Source organism: Musca autumnalis, unplaced genomic scaffold (genome assembly GCF_047663935.1).
Source record: "Musca autumnalis isolate F117 unplaced genomic scaffold, ASM4766393v1 scaffold_2, whole genome shotgun sequence".
Taxonomy (NCBI): domain Eukaryota; kingdom Metazoa; phylum Arthropoda; class Insecta; order Diptera; family Muscidae; genus Musca; species Musca autumnalis.
Genome location: NW_027411755.1, coordinates 217,762,468 through 217,783,505, shown reverse-complemented (window position 1 = coordinate 217,783,505; position 21,038 = coordinate 217,762,468). Strand labels below are relative to the sequence as shown.

The 21,038-nt window shown below is 31.0% G+C and overlaps 1 protein-coding gene across 7 annotated transcripts in view; it reads right to left on the bottom strand.

Annotated features, from left to right (window-relative positions):
* Positions 1 to 6,486: 6,486 nt before the first annotated feature.
* bun (TSC22 domain family member bunched) overlaps positions 6,487 to 21,038 on the bottom strand; it is a 735,547-nt gene continuing 720,995 nt past the window's right edge. For all 7 annotated transcript variants that reach the window (XM_073970879.1, XM_073970878.1, XM_073970881.1 and 4 more), the window contains one exon: positions 6,487 to 19,185. In XM_073970879.1, the coding sequence (XP_073826980.1) occupies positions 18,694 to 19,185 (492 nt within the window). In that variant the 3' untranslated portion in view covers positions 6,487 to 18,693. The remainder of the gene's footprint in view (positions 19,186 to 21,038) is intronic.

Below are 21,038 nucleotides of genomic sequence, written 5' to 3'. Positions count from 1 at the left end.
GTCAGTCTGTTTGGAATAAAAAATAGAGCATCCGAAACTTTGCACATCGTAGAATTCCTCCATGTCCCTATAAGGTCTATATCGGAAAACATCTTCGGGTACCTCTCTAACAAATGTTCAAAATGTTTGATGAAGTGCAGTTTTGTAGTGTTTACCGTAGGTACCACTTGTGGTCGCTTACTTACTAGGGATACGCAGTGGAATGCAATAATCGGTTTTTCAATTATACGGTTTTCGCGAAAAATTTAAAACTCGATTTTCGGTTAGTCGATTATTTGAGGGTGTACTGAAAGTCGACTTTCGATTATTCGTTAACCGCCGAAAACCGATTATAATCGACCATATTCGTTGATGCGATCCATAATGTATATATGTATACAAAAGTACCGTCCATTACGGGGTTTTAGCACACCCAATAGTCAACTACGACTAATAGTCGTCCGCGATTAATAGTCGACTACGAATAATAATAGACTACGACTAATGGTCACTAAAAATAATAGTTGACTCCGTCTTTCAAAAGTCGATTAAGAAAAATCGATTATCCGCTTTTCGCACAGTCAATAGTCGACTACGACTTTTAGAAATTTTGCTGCTAATAAAACCGAACTAAGAAAAGATCTCCATTCCTCTCTGTTTTTCGCTTGACTTTTTGGATACCGCGCCTTTTCATTTCTTCATCCACTTGTATGCTCCATCGAAGCTTAGGCCTGCCGATTCTGAGTGCACCGCCATGTGGCATGTATTCATACGCCTTTTTAGCGGGTTCATCATCGCTTATTCTCATGATATGGCCTAGCCAACGCAATCGTTGCATCTCGATACGTTTAACAATATTGATGTCTTTGTATAGCTTATATAGCTCGTGGTTCATACGACGTCGATATTCACCGTCAACGCAAATCGGCCCGTAGATCTTTCGAAGAATTTTACTCTCAAACACACCAAGCACTGCCTTATCTGCTTGCGCAAGTACCCATGCTTCGGAGCCATACATTACCACGGGTAGTATCAGCGTTTTGTATAGTGTTATTTTTGTTTGACGAGATGGGGCTTTGTTTTTAAATTGCTTACTTAAACCATAGTAGCATCTGTTGGCCAATACAATTCTTCTTCTTATTTCACAACTGATGTTGTTTGTTGTGTTTATGGCAGTGCCGAGGTAGACGAAGTCTTTAACTACCTCAAAATTGTATGTACCAACTTCCACAGTTGGTCCGAGCTCTATGGACGCTTTGCGCGTCGACACCATCAAATTGGTCTTTTCGCCGTTTACCGCCAGACCCACTTTCGCAGATTCTGCTTCGACCTTTCTAAAGGTATCAGTTACTTCCTTTACTGATCGTCCCATGATGTCTATGTCATCAGCATAGGCAAGTAACATGTGGCTATTGGTGAAAATTGTGCCATTTCTTTTGACATTTGCATCTCGTATTACCTTTTCCAGCAAAATGTTGAATAGGTCACACGAAAGGCTGTATCCTTGTCTGAAACCTCTTTTGGTACAAAATTCTTCGGAGAGGTTCTTTCCAATTTTAACTGAGGACCTAGTATCAGTTAAAGTCATCTTACAAAGCCGGATGAGCTTTGCGGGGATGCCAAATTCAGACATTGCGTGGAATACCTTTTATCGGAGGGGACTGTCGAATGCTGCTTTATAATCGACAAAAAGGTGTAATGTGTCGATCTGCATCTCTTGGGTCTTCTCTAGGATTTGCCGCAGGGTAAATATCTGGTCAATGGTGGACTTGCCAGGTCTAAAGCCACATTGGTATGGTCCAATTATTTCGTTGACCATTGGCTTTAGTCGTTAGCACAATATCCCTGACAGTATCTTATAGGCAATAGGGAGAAGACTTATCTTGTGGACGGGACATAGGATGCTCAGGTTCCAATCGTCGGGTACGCGTTCTTCCTGCCAGATGGTGCTAACTAGCTGATGCATACTCCTTATCAGCGCGTCGCCTCCGGTTTTAAACAGCTCGGCTGGTAAGCCATCGGCTCCTGCTGCTTTATTATTCTTTAGCCGGTTGATTGCTGTTTTTACCTCATCTTGGCCGGGAGGTATACATTCTATACCATCTTCTGGGATTGGATCTGTGGTATCATCGTCTTCGCTACTATTGGATACCAGCAGATTGGAGAAATGTTCCTTCCATATCCTGAGCACGCTATCTGCATCTGTTACCAGATTACTTTGCTGGTCTCTACAGGAGGATGTGCCTGTACCAAAGCCATCTGTTTGATGTTTCACTCTTTGGTAGAATTTTCGGACTTCATGCTGGCAGTAGCTCTATATGCCGCATTTTTAACTTCGGTAGCAGCACGACACTCCTGGTCATACCATGAATTCCTTTGTGGAGGTCTCTGGAATCCAAGTATGGATTTTGCGGCTGTTTGCATGGAGTGGGCAATATTTTGCCATTGTGTTGTTATGTTATCGGGACAAGGAGTGCTCGCGTTAAGCAATTGGGCTAGTTGAGTGGAATATGCTGTGGCTTCCAACTTCCGCGTTGTGTCTGTTCGTGCTTTATTTGCAACGTTTAGACGGGTACGTACCTTTGCTGCAACAAGGTAGTGGTCCGAATCAATGTTTGCGCCTCGGAACGATCGTACATCCAACACGCTGGATGAATGTCTTCCATCTATTACAACATGATCAATTTGATTACTTGTTCTTTGATCTGGAGACAGCCAGGTGCCCTTATGAATATCGAGATGATTAAATCTGGTAATGCTAAATACCATGTTTTTTGCCGCCGCGAAGTCTATCAGCCTCATACCATTGTCAGATGTTTCCCTGTGAGACTGAATTTTCCGACTGTTGGGCCAAAGATATTTTCCTTTTCAATTTGGCATTAAAATCGCCTAGAATAATTTTAATGTCATAGGCAGGGCAACGGTCATATGTTTCTTCTAAGCGCTCTAAAATATATCTTTGGTCTGTTCTTCCTTGTCTTCAGTGGGAGCATGAGCGCAAATAAAGCTGATGTTGAAGAATTTAGCTTTTATTTGAATTGCAGCAAGTCTTTCATTCACTGGGGTGAAGCTGGATACCAGATGTTTTAGTCTCCGACTAACTACGAATCCGCAACCAAACTCATGCTTTACGTCATGACAGCTATAATACAGTGCGTCACCTTTAGGTGTTGTTGTGATGCATTTCCCAATCCATCGTATTTCCTGTATGGCAGTAATATCGGCCTTGTACTTTTCAAGTACGTCTGCCAATGCGAAGACTGCACCTTCTCTATAAGGAGTGCGAACATTCCAGGTGCAGATTCGCAGGTCATGGTCCTTAAAACGTTTGCGGGGTTCGTCAACTTAGGAGGGGTTTGTTTTTCTTTTCTTTCGTTTTTTCATAGTATGCTGTTTTTTCTAGGGGAGGGTTACGCACCCGACGCCCAAACCCAAGTTTTTAACGTTCTTATGGCGGCACATGTTAGCTCACTACCTTTAATGGGTGTTGAAGGTAGTTCCCCAGGTGACACCACGGGGAGGTCAGTGTCCACTTGAGATGAAAGAGGGACAAAGATAAATCCTGGGCTTTGTCATGCCGTTCCTTGGTATCTTCCATCCCCTACGTCACCCAATTCAATTCGTGCATTATCTCTTAATTGAAATTAATTCGTGCATTATCCACATTCTTAATGCACAAAATCGAACTGAATTTAAACTGAATTTACTAACTTTAATATGGCAATACTGTAATAACATTCTATTAGGTCTGTCTGGTTACACTGTGCAACATTTTTAAGGTGATCTTTTGCAAACAATTCAAACTGATAATTTTTTGAAAGTACAGACCCAAACGACAAGAAACCCTAGTTGGGTTTTGTTGTGTCAGATCCAGCTCGGATTTTATGGCCCCATCTAAACATGGCTAAATATTGAGTTTTTAAAGAAATTCGTGGCTATATCTCTGAAACCAATGCGAATCTTCTTCTGACCTCTGAAGCAAATTTGTAGATAAGGACAAGAATAAAATATTTAGAGAAATATTGAACTCGAAAACCTACATTCATTGCCTCAAATTTCAAAATATATGCAAAAATACCACAATTTTTATACATTTCGCTCCGTATCTCCAAAACCGTAAATTTTTTCTGAGTATTTTCATTTGGAGAAATATACCCTGGAATGTAATACACAACTCTTTAGAACATGTCATTGTTGTAAAATGCCTCTATTCCGGTGTTTTCAGTACATTTTTCAACGACGATTGAATAAAAATGTCAATAATGTTGTGAAATCCGAAATGCGAGAATAAACTGTTGGTGTGAACTGTGTTTGAAATACTTGTTGTAAAAGATATGATGCAAAATACCGCTGAAACAACATGAAGTAAGCATTTGAGAGTTTCAGAATGTTCTAAAGAATTGTTGAGAACTTTATTTGGAACATTTTTGCAAAAGGTTACTTGGTTCAACTCCCAATAGTTTAGCCGATACTGACCAGAATTTCAGCAATTATGTAAAATTTTCTATATTTTATCGATTTTGATGCCCTAGAAGGAGTTTTTCTTATATGGTTTCTTCAAAAGATAATTTCTACTAGTTTAGGGCTACAATATTGCTAAAGACAGAAAGGCCAAATTCTTATTCGTTTCTGAGATAAAGGCCTGATAAATGCAAAAAAGTGTAGATTTAACCCGGTATAGATGAGGCCATAAAATCCGAACTGGATCTGACAGGACAAAGCCCAACTAGGGTTTTTGTAGTCTAAATATGTACTTTCAAAAAATCCATACTAGAAGTTGTTTGCATTTTCAGTGTTGCACAGTGTTACCGTAAAACTTCAATTTGTACCAATTGTTGCTGGTAGTCATCTGTTAACACAAAAAAGCCAGCAAAAGAGAGCGAATCGAGAGAGACATTTTGACACTTCTTTTACTGAGAGTTTGCAAATTCTTGCTGGACACATTTCTTCTAGCAAGCACTTGTAACTCTTCTTCTTCCTGAAAACAATCAATCAGCTGTTTTCAATTATTCGGTAATTTATGTTTGTAAAATTTAAAAACAATTTTATTTTGGAAATAGTATCCTAATTGTATTGTTTCTTCGGAGAACAAAGTTGCAATGTGGAAAAATCCCTTCTTTGGGTCATTTTCTTTTTTATTTTAAATAAAATACAACATTTTTGCTTCCTTTTTTCCTTTATTGGCGGACAAATTATTCTGTTTTGGCGAGTTTGCTGATTGCCTGCTGGTTTTTGCTGGGAAGGTGTCTGTTTACTTTTTACAATTTTTTTTGCAAAAAAGAATAAAAACTCCTTACTCTCTGAGAAAGTTCTTGCTGGGAAAGGAGTAACAAGGAATGGATATTGCAGTGCAAAATGATAAAACAGTGCAAACAACAACAAAATATATGTTAACAATCAGCTGATTTATAAATGCAGAAACTGCCATCTGTCAGGATAAAATTAAATGCATATCTTAATACAAATTAACGTTACCGTTTGTACCCTTAAAGTGAAATAGGGAGTTTTTGTATACTTACATTTTGTACCCCATGAATATATAGACGGCATTTAAAAATAAAAAACAACTATAAATTATTTTTATAAGCTTTTGTTTTATTTATTCATTTATTTTAATAAAAATAAAATACAATAATAAACAAAAATATAATGTTGTCTTCATTTTTTAAAATTTAATTTATATAAAATTAATATTATTAAAAATATATCTGAAATTAAAATTATGAATTAAAGTAAAAAAAATTAAAAAAAAAAGTTAAACATGAAATGCATATAAATGGTGTATAATACAAACAATGTAATGACAAACAAAAGAAATGTAAAGAAATTAATCTTAAATATAACAATTGTTTTTTACTTCGATGAAAGCAAAACGGACACAAGTAATTTTTAAATTTTTTTGTTGTAAAATTAAAAAGCAAAGTATGAAAATGGTAGCGACTAGTTATAAATTATAAACATTAATAAAAAGAAAACCCATTAAGGCCTTGATGATAACCTCCTCGATGACACATGGACTGAAAAAATAGGAGCAAAACTGTCAAAAAACAGGAGTGGTTGGTTTAATTGCCATTTGGAAAAATGAAGTTAAGAAACGAGTGATGATGTCCAATTTTTGGACTGTTCCTTTACTTTTGAAAATGGTGAAACCGACAAAAGTAGTAAAAGTTGTAAACTGCTCCCATGTTAATTGTATGGTGTCTGAAGTAAAGGAACGCTTTACGAGTAAAAAGTGGTAAAACTTGAAGATTCTTGCACGTAAAGGAACAGAGTTTTTGTGTTACAAATAAACATAAGATATACCTTGGAATGATTTAAAATCTACCCATTTATCTGTCCATATGTCATATTATTTAAATAAAACATTAAACATATTCTTGTTTAGTTTTTTAGTATAGCGTTTGAATCTTTATTTAATATCGTCTTATTTTTTGTTTTCAAATATTCCTTTTAATTTGTTTGTTTACAATTAGTTTAAATTTTTAATTTGCTTTGTTTTTTTATATATATATATATTAATAATTTTACACACACGAAATATGTTTTAATTTTTGTTTTGGAGAAATATTTATAGAGAAAGTACAATTTGGTGATGGTTATTTGTAGTTTTGTTCATTCATGTTTGCCTTTCATTAAGCATATATAGGGGATCGTGAGTGAGGATTTTGGGGGGGAATAAATAAGGAATTTATTTTTTTATAATCCAAAAGTATATGTCCTTTTAATACGTATTTTATTTTCTATATTTATTCATTTATTTATATTTGTAATTACTCGAGTGTCATTTATTTTGTTTCTGGATTTTTACGTACAGACGTTAAATAGTTTATTAGTTAAGGCTATATACAAATTATCTGTTTTAGTTGTTGTTGTTTTTTTAGCTATATATAATTTGATCAGTTATAAGTTGAGTTTATTTGTAATTTGTTATTGTATCATTTATATCATATAGTAAATGTATATGAATTACATGAGTTGTAGTTTTTTTGTTTCTAATAACTCACAGAACTTCTTGGAAGATGAATAAATTATTAGAAAATATGAAATTATAAACAAAGTAATATTAAAAAACAATATTAAATAAACATTCCAGACGAAAAACACATGCCTTCTCTGCATTCTAAACCATGTGATGAAATCTCCCATAAACACTTAATATGTGAGGTTAGAAGCAAAATGTAAATTTTGCTATGACTTTTTGAAATAAAAACGTTCCAATGTAGATATTTCTAAAACGGTTTAAGGAGTTAAATATATATTTTGTAATGTAGAGCACATATATTTAACTCCAAACAACGTTCAAAAATATCTACAAAGCAATATTTTTTATCCAATAAATTGTGCCAGGAAAAATTCTCATTTCGTACATAACCTATATTTCAAGTGAAACTGGTCACTCCACAGTTTGCCATCAGGCTAGCATTTTGTATGACAATAATTATCATTCTTATGTATAAAATATTTAATAAAATGTATTTATTACCTTTAAGAATATAACATAAACCTTACAAAGAAAATTGTTTAACAATGGGGGCGTCATTTCTTTAAATCTTTAAGAGTATTATTATGTATGTGATTTGTTATTATATTTTGCTGTGTTATAAATTTTATTTCATCATTTACTCAACTAAACTTATAGAACTAATAATGGAACTTGTTGTCGAAAAAAAGTCGTCTAATCATTCTTGAATTCTCATATAGTTGTTGTAATTTGTTTATATTTTCAAAAATGATCATTTGTTTCTTTTTTCGTTTTGGTTTTTTTTTAATTTTTTGTTTTCCTTCATCGCATTGTTGTTAATGAATAATCAGCTTTTTCGAAACAGACTTCAGTGGTTGGTACTGTGGTTTTTCATATCTTCGTGACTAATATTTCTCGGGATTATATTCTTATAAAATGTGTTTGAAAACTCGTTTAAATTTGTTTTTCAATTTGTTGTGAAAATTACATGCTGTATTAACAAAATAAAAACTAACATAAAATCTAAAAAAGGTAAGAGATAGAATAATTTATTTGATTTAAAAATAAGAAAATATATAAAAGTGAATTATAAAAATAAAAAGTATTTTTGAAAAAAAAAAAAAACAACAACTTGTTGTATAGATTTATTCAAAGACTTTTAAGAGAATAACCATAAACAAATTAACAAGTAAAGAAGTGTCAATCGGCTTTGCCGACAGATATATATGTGAAGTGAAACTTTCACCTGCGGACAGATCGAATGTATTTAAGGTCTCTTTAGAATTTTGTGGTCCTTTTTTGACACTTGAACTTGCCGACAAAAATGTGAGTTAGGAATTAACTGCACTAAGACACAAATGTTGAACTTTTGTAGGGCAGGTACCCTTATGCAGGACCGATATGGGCCATTTAGAAGTTAAACTAAATTTTGATAAAATATTAGGAGATCCACAATTTGGACCAAATTGGTTGCCACATTCAAGTGATAACGTCCTAGCATTAGTGACATTTTTAAATATTGGGGAGAAGTACCGAAAAATGTGAACCGGAAATGTTGTACCAAATCGGTTGAACAGTTCGAGAGTTATCGTGCTCTCCGACCGCCACATATGTGTGACATAGGGTTTTTTTACACCTTTCGGACTGTTTTCCCAAGAAATATGGACTTGCCCCTGAAAAAACTTTTACCGTCGTAATGGAGGTAGCGAATGCAAATCGCTTCAACAAAAATCAAAGTGATTCGAGAGCAGGTCTTAAAGTGAACTTATCCGAAATTTTGTGTGAGAGGTACCAGAAGGAGTAGACAAATATAGTCCATATTCGAACCTGATTTATATCTGGTAGATATATTAGGATGTGCAAAGTATGGATTACATCCGCGCAAAATTTTCCGAGTGACCGTGACACAGTGACCACAAACATTAGACATATGCAGCATGGGCTGGCTACACAAATATCCAATTAAAACAAGTAAAAAAGTATCAGTCGGCTTTGCCTCAGCCTATGTGAATTGGAACTTTCATCTACGGAAAGATCGAATGTATTTAGTGTCTTTTCAGAATTTTGTGGCACTTTTTGTACACTTAAACTTGCCGACAAAAATGTGGATTAGGATTAAAGTTCAAAAGTTTTGTGGAGGAGGGAATGGACCGACATAGTGCATTACGGAAGTGGATCTTATTTTGAGAGTCATATCTTTTCGATAGATATCGTGTGACAGGAAGCATGGACTTGTCCACGGAAAACATAATATGGCTGTACATCATCGGTAAACATTTCCAAAGGATCTCCGAACAGACCCTAAACTGCACTTGGACACAAATGTTGAACTTTTGTGGGGGGAGAATCCTAAGGAGAGGACCGATATGGGCCATTTTAAAAGTTAAACTAAGTTTGGACAAAATATGACGAAGGCCACCAGTTCGAGAGTTATTGTGCTCTCCAGCTACTATATATGGTGACATAGAGGTTTTTTACAACTTTCGGGCTGTTTTCCCAAGAAGTATGGACTTGCCACTGAAAAAACTTTTACCGTTGTAATTGAGACAGCGATTGCAAGTTGCTTCAACAAAAATCAAAGTTAGTCAAGAGCAGGTCTTAAAGTGATCTTATCAGAAATTTTGTGTGGGAGGTACCCGAAGAAATGGGCAAATATATTCCATATTGAAATCTGATATAAATCTGGTATATACCGGAAGGAGTGGACCGATATAACTCATCTTCGAACTTAAATTAAGTTTGGACAAAATATTGCGAAATCAAAATTTTGGACCAAATCGGTTCATCCGTTCGAGAGTTATCGTGCGCACCAGCAGACGGACGGACATTTCTAAATCGACTCCAAATTGTCTGAAACATATTTCGGGGGTCTAAAACCATTATTTCGATGAGGCACATTTTGCCTGTATGAAATTGTATATACCCTCGTTAGCATAAATGCTGAGGGTATAAAAAACGTTATGATTGGCGTTTTTTATAATTTTGGAACCCATTTCTCCTAAAGTACAATGACCTGTTTCTCAAAGACGATTCGAATCCAAATTCGTTCGAATTACTACAAAACTCGTGTTGTTGTAGAAAATGTTTGTGTGATTGGCAACCACAATGAATTAAATATATGCCCAAAAACAGAAGTTTGTTAGTAGTTCGAACAAATTTGTATTCGAATTGTCTTATAGTACGTTTATATATATAACCGGATTTAACAAACCCACTGGGTTTCGAATGTCAATTCCATTGCTTATATTTCAAATAAATCCTCATAAAGAAGGTTAACCCTGCAAAAGGTTATAATAGCTGTGTTCCAGAACTAAAAAGTTTTTACAATTTTTACGACTTTTACACATTTTACTCGAAAAAGCGTTCCCGTACACAAAAAAGTTGTAAAATGTTCATTTCTCTTTAAACAAAAATGGCGCTGAATGACGCTCTCTTTAAAAACTTTTTACACGACAAATTTGGGCGAGTAAAAAAATAGTAACATGGTTGCCGGCGTCTGATTGGCTGATACGCCGACTTTGACATTAGTTCCAGTTTTTTTGACGTATTTTCCAATTTTCCGTTCCCGAACTATTTCAAAAAACTTGTATGTAAAAACAAATTTTTTGCAGTTTTCTCTTTTACGAGTTTTACTATTAAAAAGTACGGGAACGAAGCTAATATAAGCATGGCCTTAGTGAAACAGGCCATAAATTACATAAAGAATAAAATTATTTTAAAAATACACTTCCTTGTAGTTCACAATGTTTTAACTTTCTTCTACTCCACAGTCTCTTAATAATACTGGAATAAAAATAAGGTGACAAAAAAAAAATAAATAAATAAAAATAATCTTACAACCACTTTACCACATACAATAATGTATATAATTTAAAAATTCTTTAAAATATTTTTTATACACATACTACATATTTCTTTCAATTCCATAGTTTTCATTGTAATAAATAAAACAAAAACAATTTAACAAAATGTAGATAAATATAGGGAAACTGTCACAAGAAAGGGATGTAATTGATGTAAAAATGATCGGAATTTTCTGTTGAAAATTAATAATGTGTAAAATATTAGGCATATTTACACATACAAATCAATGACCTTTCAATTCCGCATCATTGCGTATACGTTAAATTAAAACTAATCTGAAATCCAGGCGGTTTTTATTTCACGTATAGAATTGTCAGTTTGGAATCCACTGGATTTCAAAAAGTAAAGGAACTCTACATTTTCTTTTATTGTACTACGTTTATTTGGTTATTTTGTAAATAATCTCTTTATTATTCTATTTATTTTATTTTTCTTTTAATTTTGCTCATTTTTGTTATATATTTGTTTCATTTCTTTGAGTGAATTCTCTAAACAAACATTTTAGCGATTTTAACAGCATCGAAGCAATACCGTTTTGTAAAGTATTAAATAGTAAAGCATACTTTTAGGCTTTCTCTTGAAATTGTTATCGACTCAGTGCACGTTATATGTGTTTTAGTTCAGCAACGAGCAAAACAAAATAAATGATCGAAAGATCAATACTAAAATGGAATATTTCATTCAAAACTCGTGGCGAGGGCATTAATAACCTACAAATATAAAGATATTTTCTGTATATGACATCTCATTAAGTAAGATTCTTCCTTAATGTACTTATCGTTTTCGAGTTAGAAGTACTTTTATTAAACTGTTGGTCGGAAGATTTGAGCAAAGATCGTTAAAAGCCAGTAATGTAATCTATGTTTTTCCCCTTCATTCAAAAATATATTTAATCAGATTCTGTTAAAACTTTATGCATGTCCGTCTACTCGATAATTTGTAATAATATAATAATTATTACAAATATTATAATTATTCCAATTGTTTCGAATTTTGACAGTTGTATTAAGGAAAAGTTGCTGAAAAAAGTGTTTCAACAACATTTAGTAAGTACAAGGACAAACCTAATTATTACAAATGTTTCGAATTTTGAGAGCTGTATAAAGGAAAAATTGTTAGAAAAAGTGTTTCAACAACATTTAGTAAAAATTATCAAGTAAAAGGGCAGACCTAACATTTCTTTGAAAATGTTGGGTATGGTCTTCAACGAAAGGGTGGTAAACGTTTCCGTTTATTGAATATTTTTTAGGTTAAACAATTTTACTGGCTTCTGTTTAATCTACGGAGTTTTTGTGAGAAGTAAGAGTGCAGAATGGGTGGTGTTTTGAGGAAATGTTGTGCCCAAATTTTGCTTTCTTGACAGTGGGCAATTTTTGTTGCTGTCGAAAAGTATTAAACCTTTTGAACATTAGACTTTTGGGTAAAGTTTTGTTTTTTTTTTTGAAATTTTTGCCAACTAATAACAGTGATCGATGTTATAGTTTATTTATTTATATTGCTGTCAACAGAGGGCGCCATTCTGAAAATTCTTCTCAGAAAAAAAATCTATTAATAGTCGATCGAAAGTTAATGATGTGGTTACGTGGGTGTTGAGTTGTCGATATTCTTAATAATTATCAGACTACCTTACTTTCTTTGGACTTACAACCTGCCAATATTCTTATAACCGAAGAACTAGTTTATGAAAGTTGACTCTAGAAGACATTTTTAATTTTTGAGAGTCATATCGAAAGGTATTCTAGCGAAAGATGGATTCAAAAAATTATTTTATGTTTTGGGCCTACAACTTAAACTGTCAATTTTGAAAAAATATGACATAACATCCACATAAGAAATATTCAGGGAATCCTCGGAATTTTACGCAAGGAAAATAATTATAAAAAGTGAAATTCTTTAAAAATCAATATTTTAAAACGTTGAAAACTACTAAAACCACTTACTTATGGAATAACCTCGCCGAATCGACAAAAATATTCCCTCTTTGGACATAAATGTGGAAATAACTAATTGTGAAATTGGGGAAAGGGAACAAATTCCGCACGGAATTTTTATTCATGATTGTATTTATAGAGGGTACTTTGGTATTCTAAAGATAGTAAAGTGTAAACACACATTTTTATCAAACGCTATAAAATGTTGAATTGTATGCTTTGAGTTTTGGAAATGTAGTTTGAACTCTGTTAAAAGAAGTAATATTTTCTTCGTATTCTCTGCATTTGGTGGACTCAGAAAGTGTTTTTATTAAGCTGTTAAAATTGAATAAGACAGACAAAAACGGATTAGAAAACAGTGAATGTAAAGTTTTGTTAACCCGTAGCCCGATCTGGCCTCATTTGACTTCTACTTGTTTTGATTTATGCAGAGCAGCCTAATTTAATGCAATTTTTTTTTAAGAAAATGTTGTGGTTCCTATTACTTTCTTTGCCTCAAAGCCGTAGCAGTTTGCCGCTAAATCCATATTCTATCATCCCAATTATGAAAGTCAACTCCCCGTGAATTTTCCCACTTTCTCCTTTAATTTGAAACGACAGAAAGACAAAACTCACAGGGAATTTACATTCATAATCGGTCTGTATAAGAAAAATCGGAAGAAGTCCTAACTATGAACAATAAGTGAAGTGTGGGTGCAAATATTTGATTCATTTTCGTTTTCAATTAAATAGAAATTTTCCAAAATAACAGGAGCTAGGTAGTAATTAAAAAACATTTTCTTTCGAATCATATATTTTACATATGTTTCGATATCATAAAGGAAAAAATTATTCTTGCAGGTTCTAGAACAGGAACCAAAAGGTTTCCAACTAAACAAACATATTAGTATTGTTCCTTTACGTGCAAGAATATTCTTTTACTAGAAAATCGTTTCTTACATCGGAAAGCATATACTTGTTATGAGAACAGTATAAACGGCCCAATTATGAATGTCAACTCCTTGTGAGCTTTCTCACTTTCTCTTTTAAGTTAAAACGGCAGAAAGGCAAAACACGCACGGAGTTGACATTCATAATCGCCCTGAAATTTTTACTACCTTTGCCATTTTCACCATTTTAAAAAGTGAACAAACCAATTATATGATGGTCTAGACCAGTGTTAAGCAAGCGAGCGCCGACGTGCACTCAATTAGCGCTTCTCTCTCCACAACAATAAACCAATTGAAAAAGCATGCACTTCGCACAATTATGCCCCTTAAAGTATGCAATAGAAAAATATTGTGTCTATCGCTGGTATACACCTTCGTTAGATGTAATTCGAATTATTTTATTTGTAATTCGAGAATTCTATTTGTAATTCGAATTGTTCCACTTGTAATTCGAATTATTGTATTTGTAGTTCGAATAAATCCATTTGTAATTCGAAAAAAACCAGATATAAAATCAATACAAAAAATATTTTGTATTTTTGTTTGTTTCGAATTTCAAATAAAATAATTCGAATTACAAATGGAGTAATTCGAGTAACAAATGGAATACTTCGCATTACAAGTGGAAAAATTCGAATTACAAATGGAATTCTCAAAATACAAATGAAATGTTACGAATTACAACTAAAATGTTTCGAATTATATCTGAAAAAGGTGTAGACCCGATGATATCTTCATCATATTTTCTTTTGCATACTTTAGGGAGCTATTTATTGTGTTGTGTGGGTACATGCAGGGATGCCAGATTGGTGGTTTTCTCGCTACTTGTTGTGATTTTTGACGTACAAAAACCACTATTTAACCGGGGATGTCAACTGTCCCGAGGTAAAAACCGCTACAGATCTATGATCGTAGTGATTCTTACCTCGGAACAGTGGGCATATATCTGGGTACATGACATTTCAATTAGGTCAGAGTAAGGAATTGTGACTTTCGTAAGCGTAAATTTACTCTCGCTCACAACTTGTCTAGACTCTAAAGCACTGTTGGGCAGAAATGCTGGGCCTCATACACAAAAGTGTAAAAAATACATGAGTCTCTCGCAATTTGCCCACCATTGCTCTAAAGGGTGTTGAGCGAGATTAAATATACAACCACGAAAGTCACAATGCCATGCTTTGAATTAGATCAGGGGTGCTCAGAATAGTTCGTGTATTAGTAGTGGTAAGACACTCTCCCCATTACTAAGCAATGGCAAATGAGAAATAAAGAGAGAATACGTGTGGTTTGTTTTTACTCTACCGTAAGGTAGTGATTACCAATGAATTAGATTACAAGGGGAGAGAAACGTTATTTGAGAGCTCGTGTCCCTTTTTACCGATAACTGGTCTAGACGTAAAGCAGGGAGTAGGCATAATTGCCTATGCCCGTGAATTTCCTGACCACCTTCCATTCAAAATCGGTGTAATGCTTAGTTGTTCGCGGAAATTGGCAGTTACGTTTGTACCTGTGTTGTTTCCTACTCTTAAAGTTACGATGATTTTGAAAAAAAGCTATCGGACCACAATATGGAAATATGCTCAAAGCTTAGGTCATGTTATAAGAAGACATAAATGTGCTCCAGCTAGCAAAGTGTATTAATACACATACGGAGTATACGGAAGGGAAAAGCCAAAAATATATGGAAGCCGAAGGCGAATACCAAAACTTTAATGGTGTCACGTAAAGTAGAACAGCATATTGAAATTTTTGGAATTCTTTTCTACGTTTGCCATAAAAAACCAACCTCCAGTTTTATGTACCGAAATTCATGGAAATTTCTGAAAATGGGTATATGTCTTATTAACAAGATGTATTCAATCTAAACGTTATAACACTCAACATATCTAATTCGACGAGTGCAGGTGAGTTGTTGAGGAATCAAATATACAGACTGACTGCCTTTTGATTTAATATATCGTTTCCCACAAGACATATAACTGAAGCAGAACAAATTATGGTCACATGAACGACACTTCGAGAGCGTAATATGATATGGTAATTATGTACAAACAACTATTGTTAAGACAACAATAGATATTTCTATATACAGTCCTATCAGGAATATCAACTCCCCGTGAGTTTCTCACTCTCTCACGGGGAGTTTACGTTCATGATCGGGCTGTATAGTTACAATACCCAGCATAATGCGCTCATGAAATTTAAAAATATATATCTAAATCAATCCCCCATTATTTTTAATTTTTTCCTTTATTTATCTACATTTTGTTAATAAGAGGACCTGCTAGTCATATTTTCAATCCTCAGACATGATAAGTCTTTTGGGACTTTTTCATATATATTTTTAATATATATTTTTCTCAAATTGTTCTTTTTTGAATAATAAATTACATTTCATTTATTTGCATATGTTTGTTTGTTTTTTTGTAATTAATGTTTTTTATTTGTTTTTGTTTTATTTGATTAAAATTAAACTTAATAACTAAAAAATATATAGTATATGTATGTATAATAATAGTATGTGTTGTGGTAATTAAAGATATAATAGTTGTGGTATATTTCTATATATTACAAACTAATCAATAAAATTTAACGAAAAAAATATCTTATGTGTAAGGAAAAAAGATAATAAAAGAAAATTTTAAATAGAAAAAATAATGAACAATTTAAAATAAAAAATGGTTGTTTATACAAGAAGAGTCTTTGAAGAAAATCTTACAACAGATTTGTTTATTTTGTTGTTGTTGTTTTTTGTGTAAAGGTAACGAAAGTAAAATGGTGAAATTATTGTTTAAAGGTGGGTAGTGAAAGAAAAAAAAAATTATAAGAAAAAAAGTATATTACAAGAAAAAAATAAGAAATTGTGGAGAATAAATAAAAAATTAAACAGCATGTGGTTGGTACTCCCTTATGGATTGGATTTTGAGTTTTGTAAGATTTTGTTTCAAATTTGTTTGTTTTTTTCTTTGTTTTACTTTAAAAGCGTGTTTCAAATGAAGTTTTTTTTATAATAATATATATACATGTTTTTTTTGGGAAATTGAATTTAAAAGAAAATTATAAAATTGGGATTTTGTTTTGGTTTCATTTGTTTTTTTTTTCAAAACCATTATTATCCGAGTAGTTTTTTTTAGTAGTGAAATCATGGTAATTTGTTGTCTTTCCAAGATCATTTTTCTTCTTTACAGATTTCTGTTTTGTTTTCATATTTTTTGTATCCATCTATGAATTTATTTTTTGGATTTTTTTTAGTATTTTTTAACATTTACTTTTGTGTGTGTGTGGAAAGTGGGGGTCAATGCAATGCAAATTATCACAATTATTATTTTGTTGTTTTTGTTTTATAATTTTATTTATAATGTTTTTTCTTTTATTGTTTGGGTTTCTTTGTTGTAACGTTTATAAAAAAAATTAATTAATTCCAAATAATTATAAAAAATTTACAATATTTTATTGTTTGGTTCTTTATAATTCCAAAGTTTTATTTAAATAGTTGTTTTGGGAGAGAAGTTTTGAAATAAATGAAACTTAAAATTCTACTTTTTAATAAAAGTATGCCTTTTAAGTTGCTTGTGTAATTTAAATTTTAATTTGTTATTTTGTTTTTGTTTTCAATTAATTTTTTTTTATAATTTGCATTTCTTCTCTCATGGTTTGTGTATCTTTGAAAATAATAACATTTTGTTTTATACAAAAAAAAAAGGAAAAAGAAAACTTAGTAACTTAATTTATACAACTTTGAATATAAAAAATAATCAATTTATAATATAAAAATTTAGCCAAAATTTTTTTTTAACAAAATAAATTTTCCTTTTCTTCAGTGGCAATAAAAAAAGTTGCTTAAAATAATTATTCATATTTTTTCTCAAATGAAATGATTTTAACAAAACAAGAAATCTATTTTTTAGTTTATATAACAAATCAGTTTCAAATATAAGTCTGGGGAGGGAGGTAACGGGGGGTGGTTGGTGTAGGAAGATTTTCTTGTAATATCTTTCACATAGATTCTTCTCTGGAGTCTAACTATCACCAGTTAAAATGTGAGAGCTGTGATAGACAGAGCTAGAGAGAGAGAGAAAGAGAGACAGAGGGAGTTAAAGAAATATGTATGACTTTTAATGAGTCTGTGGTTCCTATTTTCATGGTTCTTATTTCTTTTTTTCTTTTTGGAGGGAGCAGGAGAAATCTCTTCAAAATTTCTTCTATTAACTAAATATTCTTTTCTTTTATGTTTGTTTCCATATATAATTTATATCACAATACAAACTTAAAACAGTTGATGGTGGCAATGAAAATGTTGCCGCAACATGTTGCAGGCAATCCATATCCAAAAAACACCGTACATCATCTACATAAAGATGCGTCTAAGCGCAACATGCCCGCTTTATATTGTTGAAGCAATTAGCAGCAATGTTGTTTCTTTTCTTGGGTAGCTTAGCAGCTCTAAGAGTTGCCAAATAACATTACAATTTTCTTAACAATTTTTGTACAAATAATTCCACAAAGTTTTTTCTTTTGGTGTGGCAAAAACAAAATCCAGCCTTTAACAAAATGTTACATAAAAAATGTGATGGCTTACAGAAAATGTTGCTTAATAAATATTAAAAAAAAAATTAAAAAATAATAATAAAAAAATTGCAAATTTTCAGCTAGGATTTTGTTTGCCATTTTCCAGAATTTTTAACAATTTTCTTAAATTTGTTTTGTTTTAAAAATAGAATAATTTTCCAATTAAATTTCCCACAAAATTCCAGGGCAATGCCAAACATGGTTTTAATAGCTTCCTTGGGAATAACTGCCCCGGAAATTGTGTTCCATCTAATTGAAAAATTATTAAACTTTTAAAATCTACAATTTTGTTCCTTTTTTTTTGTTGTTCCAATAATGTTGTGGTATTTGTTTTTCTTCCTTAGTGTGGCGGCTGTTTCTTTTGTTAAGCAAAAATTTGTTTGTTGTAGTTCTCATAAATTCTAACAACCTTGCAAAAGTTGTTTCGATTTCTAAACAAATAACAATTCTAGGCGAAGATTTAGGACATGGGTCCATTGGCTGCCTGCTGCTGTTGCTGCAATAATGCCGCTTCTTCATTGCTCTGCTGTTGTTGTTGCTGCTGTTGCTGTTGTTCCACATTGGCAATATTTTCAGCTACCGTTTGTGTTGTTGTGGGAGTTGCTGTTCCACTGCCTGTATTTGCTGCATTTATGGCAGCAATCTGTTGTTGTTGTTGCTGCTGCTGTTGACTGCCTCCCAAAGCTTGTGTGTTGGCCACCACTGCTATAGCATTGGCCGCTGCCACTGTTGCAGGTGTTGGTGTTGGCGCTGCCGCAATCATATTATTGGGTGTTGCCGTACCGGTTATTTGCATTTGCAACTGCTGTAATGTCTCTTGTGACATATTAGCCTTCAGTATGGTATTCTCCACCTCCAATTGATTGATTTTGTCCATGAGTTCGGAGATTTTCTCTTTGAGAACTTCAACCTCCTCACGAACAGCAATCATCAAATGGGATTTGACGAGATCCTAAAAAAGAAAGAAAAGAAATGGAAGAAAACATTAGTAAGGGGAATTTTTAACAAATATAAAACAATTTAATTATATATAAAAACCTAAATTAAATTCAATTATTTTTATTAATTTAAAAATTAATTATATTAAAAAAAATTAAATGAAATTAAATTAAATAATTCAATAGTCAGGATGATCACAATGGACCTCAAAGTTTCCGAGTGGAGTGGCTGCCAGCACGGCATCTTAAATCTAACCTAACCAAAATTAAATAATAAAATGCATTTAACAATTAAATTAATTTAAACATTTTTTAATAACTTATTTTATTCTACTAGGTTTTTTCTAAACAATTTACATTTTTTAAAAGTTAAAAACATTAATTAAAAATATTAAATTAATTAAAAAAATAAAGTAATTTATTTTTTAACCATTAATTTAAAAAATTATTTTTTTAATTATGTCAATTAAATGGAATAAAAAAGTAATTAAAAATTAAATTAATTTAAAAAAAATAATTACAATACTTTTTAAATTGCTCTAAATTAATCTTTTTTAAATTAATTAAATAATAATTTAAAAAAAAATAAATTAAAATATTCAACAAATTAATTTATTTTTTTTAATAAATTAAAACTTTTAGGAGGATTGGCATTTTTTTATTTGGGATGACGACTTCTATTTTGTTTTTCAAATTAAAACATTTAATAAATTAATTTTTAAATTTAATTCAATTTTTTATTAATTTTTTTTTAACTAAATTTAAATTGTTGTCTTATTAGGACGAAAGTAATTTCTTCAAGTCATCAAGTCAACCTAGTGTCACTGGTCATCCTATTAGTTTAATTTTTTAATGTCACTGGTCATCCTATTAGTTTAATTTTTTAATTATTATAAATTGTCAAAATTTTAATTTAATTTTTTGAATTAATTTAATTTATAATTTAAAACTTCAATTTTTTTAAAAAAATAGATTTTAAAAATAAATGAATTTTTAAAATTTATTTTAAAATTAAATAAGTTTTTAGGTTTTTAATTATTAAAATTAAATTGGTTAAAAAATTAAATTAATTCAAAATTAAAAAAATAAATTAATTCAAAAAATTAAATTACAATATTAAAAATTAAATTAGTTTTGAAAAATAAAATTTTGAAGAATTAAAATAATTTAAAAAATTAAGTTAAACCATTTAATAAATTAGCTATTTTTTTAAATTAATTTTTTAATTATTGTAACTTTTTAAAAGGGTTATTTAATTCTTAAATCAATTATTTTTTGAATTAATTTAATTGTTACTTTAGAATTAAAATTTAATTTATAATTTAGCAATTAAATTTATTTAAAAAATAGATTTTAAAATTAAATGACTTTTTAAAATTAAATTATTTTTAAGTTTTTTAATTATTAAAATTAAATTGATTAAAAAATTAAATTAATTCAAAATTAAAAAATTAAATTAATTCAAAAAAATAAATTACAATATTAAAAATTAAATTGATTTCATTTAATTTTTTAAATTAATTTCATAATAATTTAAAAAATGATGTTAAACCGTTTAATAAATTAGATATTTTTTAACTAATTAAAACTTTTAATAAAAATTTTTAAATTTAATTTTATTAAATTAATTTCTTGTTTTAATTTAATTAAATTTTTAAATTCAATGTATTTTTTAAATTTAAATTGAAATTAATATTTTAATTATTGTAATTTTTTAAAGGGTTATTTAATTTTTAAATCAATTACTTTTTTAATCAAATTGTTAATTTAAAAATTAAATTAATGCAAAAAAATTAAAATTAATTTTTAAATACATTTTAAAATTTAATTTTTTAAACATTCATTTAAAAAATTAATTATTTAATTA